The sequence below is a fragment of the Chiloscyllium plagiosum genome, chromosome 1 (genome assembly GCF_004010195.1).
Source record: "Chiloscyllium plagiosum isolate BGI_BamShark_2017 chromosome 1, ASM401019v2, whole genome shotgun sequence".
NCBI lineage: Eukaryota > Metazoa > Chordata > Chondrichthyes > Orectolobiformes > Hemiscylliidae > Chiloscyllium > Chiloscyllium plagiosum.
This window is the reverse complement of record NC_057710.1, coordinates 152987303-153003850: the sequence shown is the minus strand read 5'-3', so window position 1 is coordinate 153003850 and position 16548 is coordinate 152987303. Positions and strand designations below refer to the sequence as shown.

Sequence of the window (16548 nt, the reverse complement as noted above, 5' to 3'; positions counted from 1 at the left end):
TCCCTGACTGCTGAAGTGTTCCCCAACTGGGAGGGAACATCTCTGTCCAACAATTGTTGCGCGATGTCCACTATCTGTTGTCATAGCGTCTGCATGGTCTCACCAATGTACCATGCCTCTGGGCGTCCTTGCCTGCAGTGTATCAGATTGACAACGTTGGCCGAGTCACATGATTACCTGCTGCATACATTGTGGGCGGTGTTCCCACGTGTAATGGTGGTATCCATGTCGACACTCTGACAAGTCTTGCTTGAAAGAAGTTCTGGGATTTACATATTAATGAATCGAAACCTGCAACCAATTCTAAAAGGTGAAAGACTTAACAGCAACCTAGGTTTGTTCAATATATCGCATCAGTGTATGACACTATGATCTTTTGCTATAAATTCTGTATCCTATGACCCTGCTCCACTAGCTACGTAACGAAGGAGCAGTGCTCTGAAAGCTTGTACTTCCAAATAAACTTGTTGCACTATAACCTGGTGTCATGTGATTTTTAACTTTGAGGAGTATGCAGGGCAGTGACTGAGGTGTTAGTGGGGGAGTACTTTGGGACTAGTGACCATATTCTGTTGGTTTTAACACAGTTATGGAAAAGGGAAAGTCACTCCACAAGTTAAAATTCTAAATTGGGGCAAGGTTTTATACAGGAATTTTCAAAATTTGATTTGGGGAGGCTATTCACAGGTAAATGGATATTTGGAAAGTGGAAGATTTTCAAAAGTGAAATAATGAGAGTTCAGGGTCAGCATATTCCTTTTAGCAAGAAAAATAAGGCTGGCAGGAATAGGGAACACTGAATGATTAGGGATGTTGAGGCTCTGGTCAAGAAAAAGGTATATGTAAGGTGTAGAGAGCTGGGATCATGTGAATCCATTGAGGAGTATAAGGGGTGTATGATTATACTTAAGAGGGAAATCAGATGGGCAAAAAGAGGACACGAAATAGTTTTGACAGGTAAGGTAAGGGACAATCCAACGAGATTCTACAAGTATTTTAAGGGCAACGAGTAACTGGTGAGAGAGTAAGACCCCCTAAAGATCAAGACCACCTATGTGTGGAACCACCGGAGATGGGTGAGATCTTAAATGAATATTTCTTGTCAGTATTTACCGTAGGGAAAGGCATGGAAGCTGAAGAACTCGGGGAAATAAATAGTGAAGTCTTGAAAAGATTTCCCATTACAGAAGAGGACATGTTGGTGGTCTTACAATGCATAAAAGTAGATGAATCCCTGGGACCTATTCAAGTGAACTCAGGACATTGTAGGAAGCTCGGGAAGAAATTGCAGGGCCCCTAGCGGAGATATTTGTATCATCTATAAACACAGGCAAAGTACTGGAAGACTGGAGTGTGGCTAATGTGTGGCCACTATTTAAGAAAGGAAAAGCCAATGAGCTACAGACTGGTGTGCCTAATGTTAGTGGTAGGTAAGCTGTTGGAAGGTTTTCTGAGAGATGGAATCTACATGCATTTGGAAAGGCAAGGATTGATTAGGGATAGTTAGCACAGCTTCATGAATGGGAAATCGTGTCTCACAAATGTAATTGATTTTGGTTTTTAAGAGGTGACCAAGATGATAAATGAAGGCAGAGCAGTAGATATTGTCTACATGGACTATGACATGGTTTTCGACAAAGTTCCACGTGATAGACTGGTTAGTAAGATTAGTTTATATGAGATCCAGGGAGAGCCAATTGATATAAAATTTGTTGGGTAGACGACATCGGGTGGTGACATAGGATTGTTGTTCAGACTGGATGCCTGTGGCCAGCCATGTGTCGTAAGAATTGGTACCGGGTCACTTGTCGTTTATCATTTATATAAACGATTTGGAGGGGAATATGGTAGGCATGGTTAGGAAGTTTGCAGATAACACCAAAATTTGTGCTAGAGTGGACATGAAAAAGGTTATCTAGGAGTGCAACAGGGTCTTAATCAACTCGGTCAGTGGGTTGAGGAATGGCAGATAAAGTTTAATGCAGTTAAATGTGAGGTGTTGCAATTTTGTACAACAAACTAGGGCAGGACTTTGGCAGTTAATGGTAGGGCCCTGGGGAGTGCAGTCGAACAGAGAAACCAATAGTGTGCATACATTGTTCCTTGGAAGTGATGTCATGGATACACCGGATGGTGAAGAAGGCACACTTTTTTGTTGGTCAATGGCAAAAAGTGTGGTGCTGAAAAAGCACAGCAGGTCAGGCAGCATCCAAGGAGCAGAAGAGTCTATGTTTCGGGCATAAACCCTTCATCAGGAATGTCTGAGATGGCGCTGGACCTGCTGCTCCTTTCCAACGCCATACGTTTCAACTGACTCTCCAGCATCTGCATCCTCACATTCTCTCCTTATTGGTCAGAGGGTTGAGTACAGAACGTCGTATTACAGCTGCACAAGGCATTAGTAAGGCCACATTTGGAGTACTGCATACAATTCTGGTCTCACTGCCATAGGAAGGAAGTTATTAAACTGGAAAGGGTGCAAAAAAGATTTACAAGGCTGATACTGAGACTGGAAGGTTTGAGTTATAAGGGGAGGTTGGATATATTTAAAAGACATTTGGACAGGTAGGCAGATAGGAAAGGTTTAGAAGGATATGGGCCAAAAAAAGGCAAACAGGACTATTATCAGTTTAGGAAACCTGCTCAGCATGGTTGGTTTGGGCTGAGGGCCTTTTCCCATGCTGTACGACTCAAGAAGAAGGGCTCATGCCCGAAACGTCGATTCTCCTGTTCCTTGGATGCTGCCTGACCTGCTGGGCTTTTCCAGCACCACATTTTCAGCTCTGATCTCTAGCATCTGCAGTCCTCACTTTCTCCTGTACGACTCAATACAGGTTGTTTACAAAGTATATGCAAAATGTATCCAAAACACTTGCTCATCCTGAGTTGACTAACAATTTTCCTGTGTTGATAAGTACAGTAGTGAATCCATTTGCTGTCTTTTTTCATCCACTAGCTGAGAATTGTTAAGAAAGCAGTAGTGATACCACTTCATCCTCTAAACCTGTTCCATCATTCAGTAAGATCAGGACTGGTCAAATTCTGCTCTCGTCCCTACTTTCCTGTCGCTGTCTATAAAGCTCGATTCGCTCGCCTATCAGATCTCTAACTGAGCCTTGAGTAACTTTAGAGAACTAGCCTCCAGTACATTCAGCTGATGCAAATTGCACGTTGAATATCATATGCTTTCTAACTAGCATTGTTTAAGGTATATGAGAGTGTTTTCATCTATTTAAAGTTGGTATCATGTTATTTTACTGCCTTGAAACAATACTGTCCAGATTTGTCTGCCTGTTGAATCAAATGTTTTTTTTGTCATTAAGGTCGGACTTACAATGATTTGAATCAGTATCCAGTTTTTCCTTGGGTGATAACTAATTATGAATCAGAAGAGTTGGACCTGACGCTGCCAAGCAACTTCAGAGATTTGTCCAAGGTATTTTATCTTAAATCTATTGCGTATTTTATTAATATATTAAAATCACGTAAGTGCACATACTTTCTGTCATTTGATTTCCTAATTTCAAAAACTTACCACAACCTTTTTGCCAATACTTTTCTTGTGTCATCCCATCTCCTCTTTAATGGTGTTACACATCTCTGTAAACTTGTCGTTCTGACCACGGAATCCAATTGATGTGTCAATGCTTTTGTTTGTTAAATTGCTGTTTGCTTTTAAGCCGAAGTTCACATTAGTGAGATAGCTGAAACTTAATTTTGCAAGTTCCATGTCTGATTCTTAAATATACTTGTTAATTTAGAAATTTCAGGACCTCCATGTGCATCAACTTCAACTTTTCTCCCTGACTGTATTCTCTTCAATCCCACCAAATTGCAGTGCTCAACCTTCTTTCAGTTGCCACCCTTTCTTGCTCCATTCTCACTGCCTCCTCTATCCTTCCTGCTCCCTTCCTCAACCTCAGTTTTTTATTCTCTTTTTGATGGTGGTAGTGATATTTGAATCATGCGTTAGCTGCAGAGGATTTTCTCTGCTAGTCAAACAGAATGCTAACACAACTTTATTTTTCAAATTCTGAGAACATTAAAAGAAAGGTAAACTCCAGAATTAAGTGCAGTTTAGGTCAAAATGGCAATATTTAAATCCAAATGTATGGTGAAAAAGGAGGAGCAAGTAGCCAAGTAACCCACAAATGCCAGGAAGTAACCATCTCGAACAAGAAAGAATCTAACATTACACTTGGACATTCAGTTTCATTGCTACCACGGTATTGCCAACCATTGACAGCCAAGGGGTTATCATTGACCAGAAGCTATACTTGTTCAGTTTTGTAAATATTGTAGTTACAAGAGTAGATCAGAGACTTGGAATTTTGCAGCAAGCAGCTCACCTGCTGTCTCCCAAGGCCTATCAACTATCTAAGAAGCACAGGTCAGAAGTGTGATGGTATATTCTATGCTTGCCTGGATGAATGTAGTTCTGACAACACACAGTAGCAAGCTAAAGGAAACAGCATCGCTTGCAAGTTCGTTTGACTTGAACCTATATCTCAATCCTTTACTGTTGCTGGGTCAAACTCCATTCCTAACAGCACTATCAGTGTACCTACATCAGATGGACTGCAGTGGTTCAAGAAGGCAGCTGAGCACTGCTTTCTCAAGGATAATCAGGAATGAGTACAAATGTTAGCCTTGTCAACAATGTTGTCATCCCCTTTTTTTAAATTGAAAGATTAACCCACCTAAGGCGCAAGTTCAAAGTGGCATTTTATCTAGATTCAGAATTTCTGTTGACAATTATATATCATTTTTGTGATGCTTTCTCTCCTCCACCTGATCTGTATATGTTGAGAGGAGAACAGTGAGGAAGAAATGTTCTTTGCAGTTTTATGTTCAATTGTCTACATTCTTCAATGTTGTATTTTTGTAACACAAATATTTATGCTATTAACATATTCTACAATATGTTTCTTTACCAGCAGTCTAATATTTTCTGCATACTCTACTATATAACATTCTTTTGGTTTGTATTCATTTTGATAATGTAACAGTTTGCTCATGATTTTAACATTGTCAGAAGTTTTATAAGTGCAGGAATGTTATGCACTGTTGTATTCTTGTGGACCTTAATTACTGGTATATTAGCACCCTTAGATCTAGGAATACCAATAAGAGGACTTGTGAGAGACAACCTAATGCTCAGGTGATGAAGGAGCGTCACTCCAAAAGCTAGTGTGCTTCCAATTAAACCTGTTGGACTATAACCTGGTGTTGTGTGATTTTTAACTTTGTACACCCGAGTCCAACACCGGCATCTCCGAATCATAGTTTTACTTAGATTTCTTCCCAATGCTCTTCAACTTCAAGAGCATTAAGAATACCAGGGCTGGTTCTGGAATCTGGAAGCATGAGAGTCTTTGGTATCTTGGGAGTATTGGAGACATAGATCTCAGGATCTGGAAGAACTCTGTATGGTTATGAGATCACAGTGCACTGAGAATGCAGTGCAAAGATGTTTGGACACTGAGAGGCATTTTTGAATTAGAGGAATGAAAGAATTATCATGAGGTGAAAGTTCCTGGATTCTGTAAGGATTATAAAGATCATCAGAATGGTAAGTTGTTTGGAGGGGAACTTGCAGGTTATGGTGTTCACATGTATCAGCTGCTGTTGTGCTTATAGATATTCATGGTCATGGGTTTGAAAAATGCTGTAAGGAGCCTTGGTAAATTTCTTGTAGATGGCACACATTGCTGCTACAATGCATAGGGTGATGGGGTGAATTAATGTTTGTGGATGTGGTGCCAATCAAGCCCCAGGATGTGTTGTGTGGGTGATTCAGAAATGCTAATGCCATTGAATGTCAAAGGATGATGATTAGATTCTCTCTTGTTGGAGGTGTTCATCATCTGATGCTTGTGGGATGCAAGTACTGTTTGCCCTATATATCCGCCTATGGGTGGATATTGCCTGGGTGTTGCTACATTTGGGTATGTAACTGCTTCAGTATCTGAGGAGTTACAAATAGCGCTGATTATTATGCAATCATCAGCAAAAATTCATTAATGAAGCAGCTGAAAATAGTTGACTTAAGGATGCTTCCTCGACAGACTCCTGAAGGGATGTCTTGGAACTGTGATGTATGATTTCTGATGGTCAGTCCTCTTGTATTGCATGGAAATTGACTTCAGTCAATGGATTTAAAAAATGTGTTGCTGGAAAAGCGCAGCACGTCAGGCAGCATCAAAGGAACAGGAGAATCGATGTTTCGGGCATACGCCCTTCTTCAGGAATTTCTTTCAGTCAATGGATTTCCCTTTTCTTCCTGTTGACTTCAAACTTAGTGATGTATCTGGTTAGTTGATGAGGGAGGCTACTCCCCACTCTTTTGCATTCAGTTCTCGTGCCTGTGGTTTAATCAGGATCTGTGCTAAGGTCTGGAGTCAGGAAATTCTGGCAGAGTTCATATTATTGGTCGGTTAATATTGTCTGATGACATTTCTGATAATTTCTACTTCGTACTGATTTTTATGAGGTCACTAATGAGGCAGTAATGACAAGGTTATGTTTATTTTGGGTTTTTCAGGCATGTGTGTGCAAACCATATTGTTATTGTACTGAAGCATCTTAAGTATTTATGCGGGTGGGGTGGGGCTAGTGAATAGAGTTCATGACCCCCAAGATATCTTAAAGGAACTTAATTACTACTGATTATTGATTTACATAGAACATAGAACAGTACAGCACAATACAGGCCCTTCGGCCCATGATGTTGTCCCTAACATTTATCTTAATCTAAGATCAATCCAACCTACGCACCCCTCAATTTACTGCTGTCCATGTGCTTGTCCAGCAGTCACTTAAATGTCCCTAATGTCTCTGACTCTACTACCCCCACTAGCAGTGCATTCCAAGTGCCCACCACTTTCTGCATAAAGAACCTACCTCTGACATCTCCCCTATACCTTCCTCCAATCATCATAAAATTGTGTCCCCTCATGACAGTCATTTCTGCCACGAGGATAAGTCTCTGGCTGTCTACTCTCTCTATGCCTCTCATTACCTTGTACACATCTATCAAGTCACCCCTGTTCCTCCTTCTGTCCAGTGTGAAAAATCCGAGCTCACTCAACCTCTCTTCATAAGACAAGCCCTCCAATCCAGGCAGCATCCTGGTAAATCTCCTCTGCACCCTTTCCAAGTATCTACATCCTTTCAATAACGAGGTGACCTGAACTGGACACAATATTCCAAGTGTGGTCTAACCAGGGTTCTATAGAGCTGTAGCGAAACTTCATGGCTCTTAATCTCAATCCCTCTGTTAATGAAAGTCAAAACACCATATGCCTTCTTAGCAACCCTATCAATTCAGGTGGCAACTTTGAGGTATCTATGTACATGGACCCCAAGATCCTCCACACTGCCAAGAATCCTGTCTTTAACCATGTATTCAGCATTCAAATTTGATCTTCCAAAATTAATCACTTTGCATTTATCCAGGTTGAACTCCATCTGCCACTTTTCAGCCCAGCTCTGCATCCTGTCAATGTCTTGTTGTAGCTTGCAACAGCTGTTAACAACACCACTATATCTACAACACCACTGACTTTGATTCACCGACAAACTTACTAACACCCTTCTACTTCTTCATCCAAGTCATTTATAAAAATTACAAAGAGCAGAGGCCCAAGAATAGATCCATCAGGACAACACTGGTCACCGACTTACAGGCAGAATACTTCCCCTCCACTACCACTCGCTGTTGTCTTTTGGCTAACCAGTTTTCTATCCAGACAGCCAAATGTCGCTGCATCCCATACCTCCTAACGTTTTGAATGAGCCTACCGTTTGGAACCTTATGAAATGACTTACTGTGATCCATATACACCACATCCACTGCTCGACCGTCGTCACCCTGTCTCGTTATCCTCAAAGAACTCAATAAGCTTGTGAAGCATGACCTGCCCCTCTCAAAGCCATGCTGACTATCTTTAATCAAACTATGTTTTTCCCAAATAGTCAGAAATCCCATCTCTCAGAATCATTTCCAGTACCCTTCTTACCATAGATATAAGACTGACTGGTCTGCAATTCCCAGGGATTTCCCTATTCACTTTCTTGAAAGAGAAACAACATTTTCCTCCCTCCAATCGTCTGGTACGACCCCGTGGAAGGTGAGGATGCAAAGGTCATTGCCAGAGGTGGAGCAATCGCATTCCTCGCTTCCCATAATAACCTTGGATATATTTGGTCCGGCCCTGGAGACTTATCTTTCAGTTGCTTTATCTCTTCCTCTCGTTTTGCACAGAGCTATAAAGTAATGTAAATCAACCAAAATAAAAGGAAATTTAAGGTGAGTTGTACTGTTACCCCTTCAAGGCTAGTTTCTACTTTTCAGGGTTGAGTTTGAGCTCTGCTGTGCCCCAAAAGTTAAAGGTTCAGGAAGTGTAGTTCCTGCCCTGCTCCTTTAGGCAAAATAGTATTAAATCTGTGATTGTTTGAATCAGCTTGAATATTTAGATTGAGGCATTCTGCTTCACTCATACCATCATGTAGAAGCGCATGTAAAGTTTCAGTGGTTGGTAGCTCTGGTTTGCACTGCTTCCTCACAGCACGAGGGACCGGGTTCGATTCCACTATCAGGCAGCTATCTGTCTGGAGTTTGCACATTCTCCTTGTGTTTACGTGGGTTTCCTCTGGGCGCTGTGGTTTCCTCCCACACTCCAAAGATCTGCAGGCTAGGTAGATTAGCCATGGGAAATGCAATGTTACAGTGATAGGGTATGAGGGCTTGGCCTGGATGGGATGCTCTTCAGAAGGTCAGTGTGGACTCAATAGGCTGAATAGCCTGCTTCCACACTGTAGGGATTCTAAGAATATGGAAACTGAAATCACCAAGAGGATTCAGAACAATGGGTTCTATGAGAGCTGTCCCTCGTGATGTGGTGTCATTGATTGTTTAAGCATGAACCACAAATGCATAGTAACACATGAAGTGCTTCTAATCACATTTATTAGTGAAAATAGGAATTTCAAAGTGTAACAGTGCATTTTAAGTGAACAGTAGAAATGCAACTCAGGGGGAAGCACGAAAATAATGTACCATACCTGAGATTTTAGGGAACGACAAAAACTGACTGCTTTGATCTTAGCTAGTTAATAAAAGATATTACAATTATATCTGTGAGGCTCTGTATTTTTTGTTTTCTTTAAAATATATGGCCCAGATTTTCAAATAGGAATGACAGAAAGGCTTTCTGTGCATTCTATTGTCAAGGAGTAAAGCAAACAGAAATTTAACATTGTCTGCACAGGTACAGTTGAATAGGGTAATCTACTGTCAAGGTTTCCTTGCTCTTCCAGAATCCTTTCTGTTAACAGTACTTTGGCAAGAGATTTACCATTCAAATATAGGATATTGTGGTAGTTGCTCAATAAAAAATTGTTTATTTAAGTGTAAATGATTTTTTAAAATGACATAACCTTAACATCTTAATTCCTGTCAACTAACCTCCCTGGCATACAGCTTGCTTTTTTTTCCAAGTGTCAGGTATCTTTGCTTCAGATATTACATGCAATCAAGGATTTGTAAAAAAAAATATTTTTTTTCCTTCGTATCTTATTCATATATTTACTTCTCTATATCAGTTTCTGTACATACATGATGTTTTATTAAATATTGTAACTGGGACTTTCTGGTTCAGACTCTGCTGTTTTCAGCAGTAGTTCTGTAGTCTGATTGATTAAGTAGACATCTTTGATTGCCCTATTCACACAGGTCCTAGATCCCATCTACAAGACATTGTTGTTTTTGATTTCTGATAACCACAAGGTTAAATGCACAAGCCCACAAAACATTTGTAGGCTAGTCTAAGCACAATGAATGGTGACACCAGTTGTTCATCTCTACCTACAAATTCAAGGCCACAACCTTTGTTATAAGCCATGTGATTCATTACTTTAGTAAATAGGTTGTATTATGACAGTGGGAAAACTGTTGTTACATTTAGGCTTCAGCCACTGAATACATAGTGTGTGGAAAAAAGCAGGAAAGTGGAGTTGCGGATTGTCAGATCAGCCATATGTTAATTGAGTGGCAAAGCAGATCTACTTTTGCTTCTATGTATTTTGGTCTTATAAGCCACGGCATAGCTTTTAGAATACTTTATTCACAAGAGATTTCCAAGTCACGCATATTTATATAAATAAACCCATAGTATTTAGTTAAAAAATTCTGATTAACAAAATAATCTAAGACTTTGAGTCATACAGCACATAAACAGACCCTTCGGCCCAACAGGTCCATGCTAACCAGATTTCCTAATTTACCTGTATTTCACCAATTTCCCTCTAAATTTTTCCCTTCATTGCACCCGTCTAAATATCTGGCAGCTAATTACATAAACACACCACCCTCTGTGTGGAAAACGTTGCCCCTTCGGTCCCTTTTAAGTCTTTCCCTTTCACCTTAAACCTATGCCCTCTAGTTTTGGACTCCCCTGACCGAGGAAAAGACCTTGACTATTCATTTTACTAGTGCACCTTGTGATTTTATAAACCTCTTTAAGGTCATCCATCAGCCTCCTACACTCCAGGGGAAGAAAGTCCCAGCTGATCCAACCTCCCCTTATAACTCAAATCTTCCAGTTGGTAACATCCTTGTCAATCTTTTTTGCATCCTTTCCAGTTTAATAACATCCTTCCTCATGCAGGGTGACCAAAATTGTACGCAGCACTCGAAATGTGGCTTTACCAATGTCTTATACAGCTGTAATATGATATCCCAACTCCTGTGCTCAGTGCTCTGACCAATGAAGGCAAGTGTGCCAAATGTCGTCTTCACCACCTTGTGATGTCACTTTCAAGGAACTATGTACCTGCACTCCTAGATCTCTCTGTTCAACAACACTCCCCAGGGCCCTATCATTAACTGTGTAAGTCCTGCCCTGGTTTGTCTTACAAAAGTGCAATACCTCACATTTATCTGCATTAAACTCTGCCATTCCTCAGCCCACTGGCCCAGTTAATCAAGATCCCATTGTACACTTGGATAATCTTCTTCACTGACAATTTTGGTGTAATCTACAAACTTACTAACCATGCCTCCTATATTCTCATCCAAATCATTTACATAGATGATGAACTACAGTGGATTCAGCACCAATTCAGGGCGGCACGGTGGCACAGCGGTTAGCACTGCTGCCTCACAGCGCCAGAGACTCGGGTTCAATTCCCACCTCAGGCGACTGTGTCTGCGTGGGTTTACTCCGGGTGCTCCGATTTCCTCCCACAGCCCAATAATGTGCAGGTTAGGTGAATTGGCCATGCTAAATTGCCCGAAGTGTTAGGTTGTTCTTCGGAGGGTCGGTGTGGGCTTGTTGGGCCGAAGGGCCTGTTTCCACACTGTAAGTAATCTAATCTAATCAATCCTTGTGGGACATCACTGGTCACAGGCCTGCAGTCTGAACAATCCTCTACCACCACTTGTACTGCCAAGCCAATTTTGAATCCATTTGGCTATCTCTCCCTGTATCTCATGTGATATAACCTACTAACCAGACTATCACACAGAACCTTGTTGAAGGCATTGATAAAGTCCATGTAGGCAACACCTACTGCTCTGCTTTCATCTATCTTCTTAGTCACCTCTTCAAAAACCTTAATCAAATTTGTGAGACATGACGCCATGCTGACTGTCCTTAATCAGCCCTTCTCTTTCCAAATGCATGTAGATCCTGTATCTCCTAATCCCTTCCAATAACCTACCCACCATTAGACATTAGGCTCACTGATCTGTGGATACCTCGCATTTCCTTGCAGCCTTCCTTAAATGGCACAACATTAACCACCCTCCAATTTTCTGGCACCTCAACCATGGTTGTCAATGATACAGATATCTCTGCTAGGTGCCTGTAAGTTCTTCTCTAACTTCCCATACTGTCCTGGGATACACTTGATCAGGTCCTGGGGATTTATCTAAGACTTCTCAGTCTTAACAAACCATTGTTAATCTGTTTGTCACAAACTTGAACACTATTAAGAATTATTCCTTTTTACTGTCAAACTATGCTTTAAGATTAATCTTCCAGAATTAGTAACTATTCTTTCAGTCTTGAAGATTGGGCTCTTAAAATGTAAAGGGTTTGTAAAAATATAAGAAAAATAATTCAATTTTTGTACTGCCTTTCAACAAATTAGGACGTCCCAAAGTGTGTCATAGCTGTTGGATTACTTGTGAAACATACTCGTTGAAGAAACATGTAACACTAAATTGTGCAGAGCAATGTCTCACAAACAATGTTTTTTAGTAATATCAATTGATGGATGAATTTTGGCTAAGGCCAAAGCTAAGGAGAAGCTTTTGGCTAAGGAAAAGTCACAATTTTTCAAGTAATCAAAATGAGGGCAGACTTGATGTCAGTTTATTGTCTCATCCAAATGTTAACACCTCCAATATTACTCATAGTATATTGTAACAATTACTAGTAAAAGTGTGCAACTTTTGCTTTTGTAAAAGAGAGGGGCAATGATACCATATGATCAATAATCGTACTAATACCTCTTGATGACCTGTAATGGGTAATTATTTAGATAATCATACAATTATCCAGTGATCTATCTTGCTATTTCATTTCTGTTGGGAATATTCATGTTTGTATTATTATATAAAACAAGATCACAAAATTGCATGCTTGAATTACCTTTGGAATGTGAGATGCCTAAATGTGATTTTACAGTCTCCGTAGAGACCAGTAACTGAAGAAACATTCAAACTTCCACTTTATGCTGAGAGGGTAACACATAAAGATTTATATTTAAAAATAATTTTAGCTGCCTCAGTGGCTAAAGATAAAAAAAATTACAAAACAAACAATGAAACAAAGCTTTCGAACTTCCAGATAATTAAAAAAAACCCTAATTAGATAATGTCACTTGTCTTTTTTTAAGTAGACATCTGTTTCTTCTGGAAACAATTCAAATTATATTGTGGTTTTCAAGTGTTTTACTTCTGTGTTTTTTTTCCTTTCTCAACACCATCTTCCACAGTGAATGTTTTGCCTGGAGTTCCTTCACTTATTTCAGTTAGGCAAATCCTCTAGCCTTGTTTTAACTCTTCGTGAAATAGGTTTCTAAATTGGCAGCAGCTACTAATATGCTGTGTGGAAAATAATACAGAGTCAACATTTCCTCTTTGAGGTTGCAGGCCTGGCAAGTATCCATCATTTAGCCCTCTTACCCCTAAGTGAACATTTATTTCATACTTTACTCTTTTTATTGAATGCTATGGGTTTTGTGACAGAATGATTGGTTTTAATTCACTCTATTGCTAAATTATATATGTGCTATTTCTTAGCCTTTCATTGCTTCATTGAACCTATCTAGTATTTAATGATAATAACATGAAGACTAGCATTCCATTAGCCGCCTTGAGCATTTTAAAGAGGTACACACCTGAACCAAATCTCATTGATATCCACTGTATTTAACTTTGTGGCTTCGAAAAAAACATACTCTGATGTATCCTTTATCATTCCAAAACAGATCATCTCACACTTGGTTATATTAAAATTCATTTCACACAGCTTTGCCCATTCGCTTAATCTATCAATATTATATCATAACTTAATTCTGCCATCAACACTGTCTATAAAGTCATCCAGTTTGGTGTCATCAGCAAATTTGGATATTTGAATTTTTATGCCGTTATCCAATTGTTAATGTATATTGTGAATAATTGAGAGCCCAGCACAGATTCCTACAGGGCACCAATAGTCACATCCTGTCAGTCTGTGTACTTATCCATTATTCCACACTCTCTCTCTTGCCATTCAGTCAATTTCCTATTCCTGTCACGAATTTGTCCTCAGCTCCTTTAGCTCCCAGTCTCTTGTCTGGGACTGTATCAAAAACTTTCTGGAAGCCCATATAAATTATATGCATTTGCTTACCTTTCCCACCTCTTCAGAAAAACTGAGGTTTCTAAGGCATCACCTACTCTTCTTGAATCCATGTTGATTCTCCCTGATTAACTAAAAATTTTCAAGATGATCAATTACTCTTCTTGATTATGGACTCCAATAATTTCCCCATCACAGATGTTCGACTAACTGGTTTATAATTCCCTAGTTTCCTTCTGTCACTTTTCTTAAAATAGTAGAGTGGCATGAGCAAATTTCCAATCCAGTAGTGCAATTCCTGATTCCAGAGAACTCTGAACGATTGTGGTTAAGGTATCAGCAATGTGATCCCCTGCTTCCATTAACACCCATGGATGGAAACCATCAGGTTCTGGGGATTTGTCAATCTTCAATTCCGTTAATTGATGATTTACTTAAACTAATTTTATTTAGACCTTGACTTCTAGCAAATTATTCTCCTTTCCTGCTGTGAAAACTGAAACAAAATAATCATTCAGTATGTCAGCCATTTTCCTCAGAGTCATTGATCATATCCCCTAGAATCTCCTAGAGCCATAAATGTTTCTTCCTCCAGGAATTTCCAGTAACTTCTCTCTGCTTATCTTTGTAAGCAATTAAGTTAATTGAGTATTATATTTTTTCATAAACAGCAATATACATAAGCAGGATAAGATGATAAATTAAAAAGCCACATAATAGAATACTAAGGCGTTAAAAGCATTGAACTGGAGCACTCATGATCTATATATAGTTCAATGATCTCCCACTAAATTGCAAAATTGCCCCCAGGGCAGGAACAAAATTTCATGGAATGATTCAAACGCACATGTACGGTTCATTAGATGAATCTGTCCAACTAATGCTATGGGTGTGTTGTTTGATAAGATGATTTGAAGTGTCTGGAGATTACTTGCAACAAGTTAGTATGTTTACTGTACTGTTTTGGTCTGTGTTGAATGTAAAGTCTGATTTCTTGATTGAAATGGCATACAGAAAAGAAGGCTGCTAATAGTTCTACTTAGGGTATTATGTGGTTAAAATTTAGGAGGAAGTATATCATCCTCCTGATAGAATGTTAAGGAAACTGAAATATAGATTGGAGTTGCATGTGCTTTTACCCAGGCAAGCTGGGCATAAAGCACTGCACTTTGTTGAAGCAAAAGGGGAAACAATAAAGTGAAAAAAACAGCCTTCATTCCTCACAGCCTCAGAGACCGAGGTTCGATTCTAGCCTCTGTCAACTGTCTATGCGGAGTTTGCAGGTTCTCCCCGTGTCTGCGTGGGTTTCTTCCAGGTGGTCCAGTTTCCTCCCACAATCCAGAGATGTGCAGGTTAGGTGAATTGGCCTAACTAAATTGCCCATAGTGTTCAGGGAGGTGTAGATTAGGTGCAATACTCAGGAAAATGTAGAGTGATAGGGTAGGGGAATGGGTCACTCTTCGGAATTGTTGGGCCAAATGGCCTGTTTCCACACTGTAGGGTGTCTATGACATTCTCTCTCACACTCTTTCTCTCACACTCTCTCTCTGTCACAGAGATACAGCTTAATTTTCCCATTCATGTCTTGCCAACTTAAGCTCCTGTATCTAAGCCCCATATCCTGCATACTCTCCATGCTCACCTATGTCTATCTACCCACCCATATAGATTCTTGTAGCCCCATACCAACCTATGCCTTTCTGCCCACACACCAAGACTCTTTATAGCCCCTGTGCCAATGTTGTTCCACCTCCTATCAATGACTTGGATGAAGGTACAAATGTATGGTTGCTAAATTTCTTGATAGCATAAAGATAAGTTGGATAAAAAGTTATGAAGAATCCATAAAGAGTCTGAAAAGGATAATGATACATTTAAGGGAGTGGGCAAATATTTGGCAAATGGAGTATAATACTGCAAAATCTGAACTGTCTAATTTGGCACGAACAACAAAAACATCTATTTAGCATCTTTTTTTAAATGGAGAGAGATCACAGAGCTCTGAGATACAGTGTGATACAGTGTGATCTGGGTGACTAGTACATGAATTGTTTAAGGTTGGTATACTTGTACAGCAACCCTGAAAACAATTGGAATGTTGTTTATTGCAAGAAAAACAAATATAAAACTGGTGATGTTTTGCTGTGGTAACATAGAGTTAATAAGGCTGTGTCTGGAGTACTGTGTATAGTTTTAGCCTCTTTATTTAAGAAATAATTCAAATGTTTCAGAGGCTGTAGAGAAAATGGAATGGAGTTGATTTTTTTATAAGGAAAGGTTGGACAGACTGAGCCTAGATGCATTGGAGTTTAGAAGAATGCAAGACAATCTTATTAAAACATACAAGATTCACAAAGACTTCACAGGATGGATCTGAAAGGTATTCTCCTTGCAGAGAGACAAGATCTTATTGACCATTGGATCAGGCTAGAAGTGCTGAATAGTCGGTTCATGTCATTCTGTGCCTCCCCATTACACCTACCATTTGAATTTACCCAGTATTCACAAAGGTCCATGTTGAGGTGAAGTCCATTTAGTTGTTGAGAAATTTACAAAATAACTAATTCAATGCATTTAATTTCCTTTTATACCTCTTAAAAACATACATTGGAGTTCATAGGTGTACTTCAAAGATATATGCAGCTTTCCAACAAGCTGTGCACTGACAAGCACCACACTGGGAGGATGAGAG

At 39.7% G+C, this 16548-nt stretch overlaps 1 protein-coding gene across 2 annotated transcripts in view; it reads left to right on the top strand.

The window, feature by feature from the left end:
• lrba (LPS responsive beige-like anchor protein) overlaps positions 1 to 16548 on the top strand; it is an 875634-nt gene that overhangs the window by 592358 nt on the left and 266728 nt on the right. For both annotated transcript variants that reach the window (XM_043699606.1, XM_043699616.1), the window contains exon 43: positions 3324 to 3436. In XM_043699606.1, coding sequence (XP_043555541.1) covers positions 3324 to 3436 — 113 coding nt within the window. The remainder of the gene's footprint in view (positions 1 to 3323; positions 3437 to 16548) is intronic.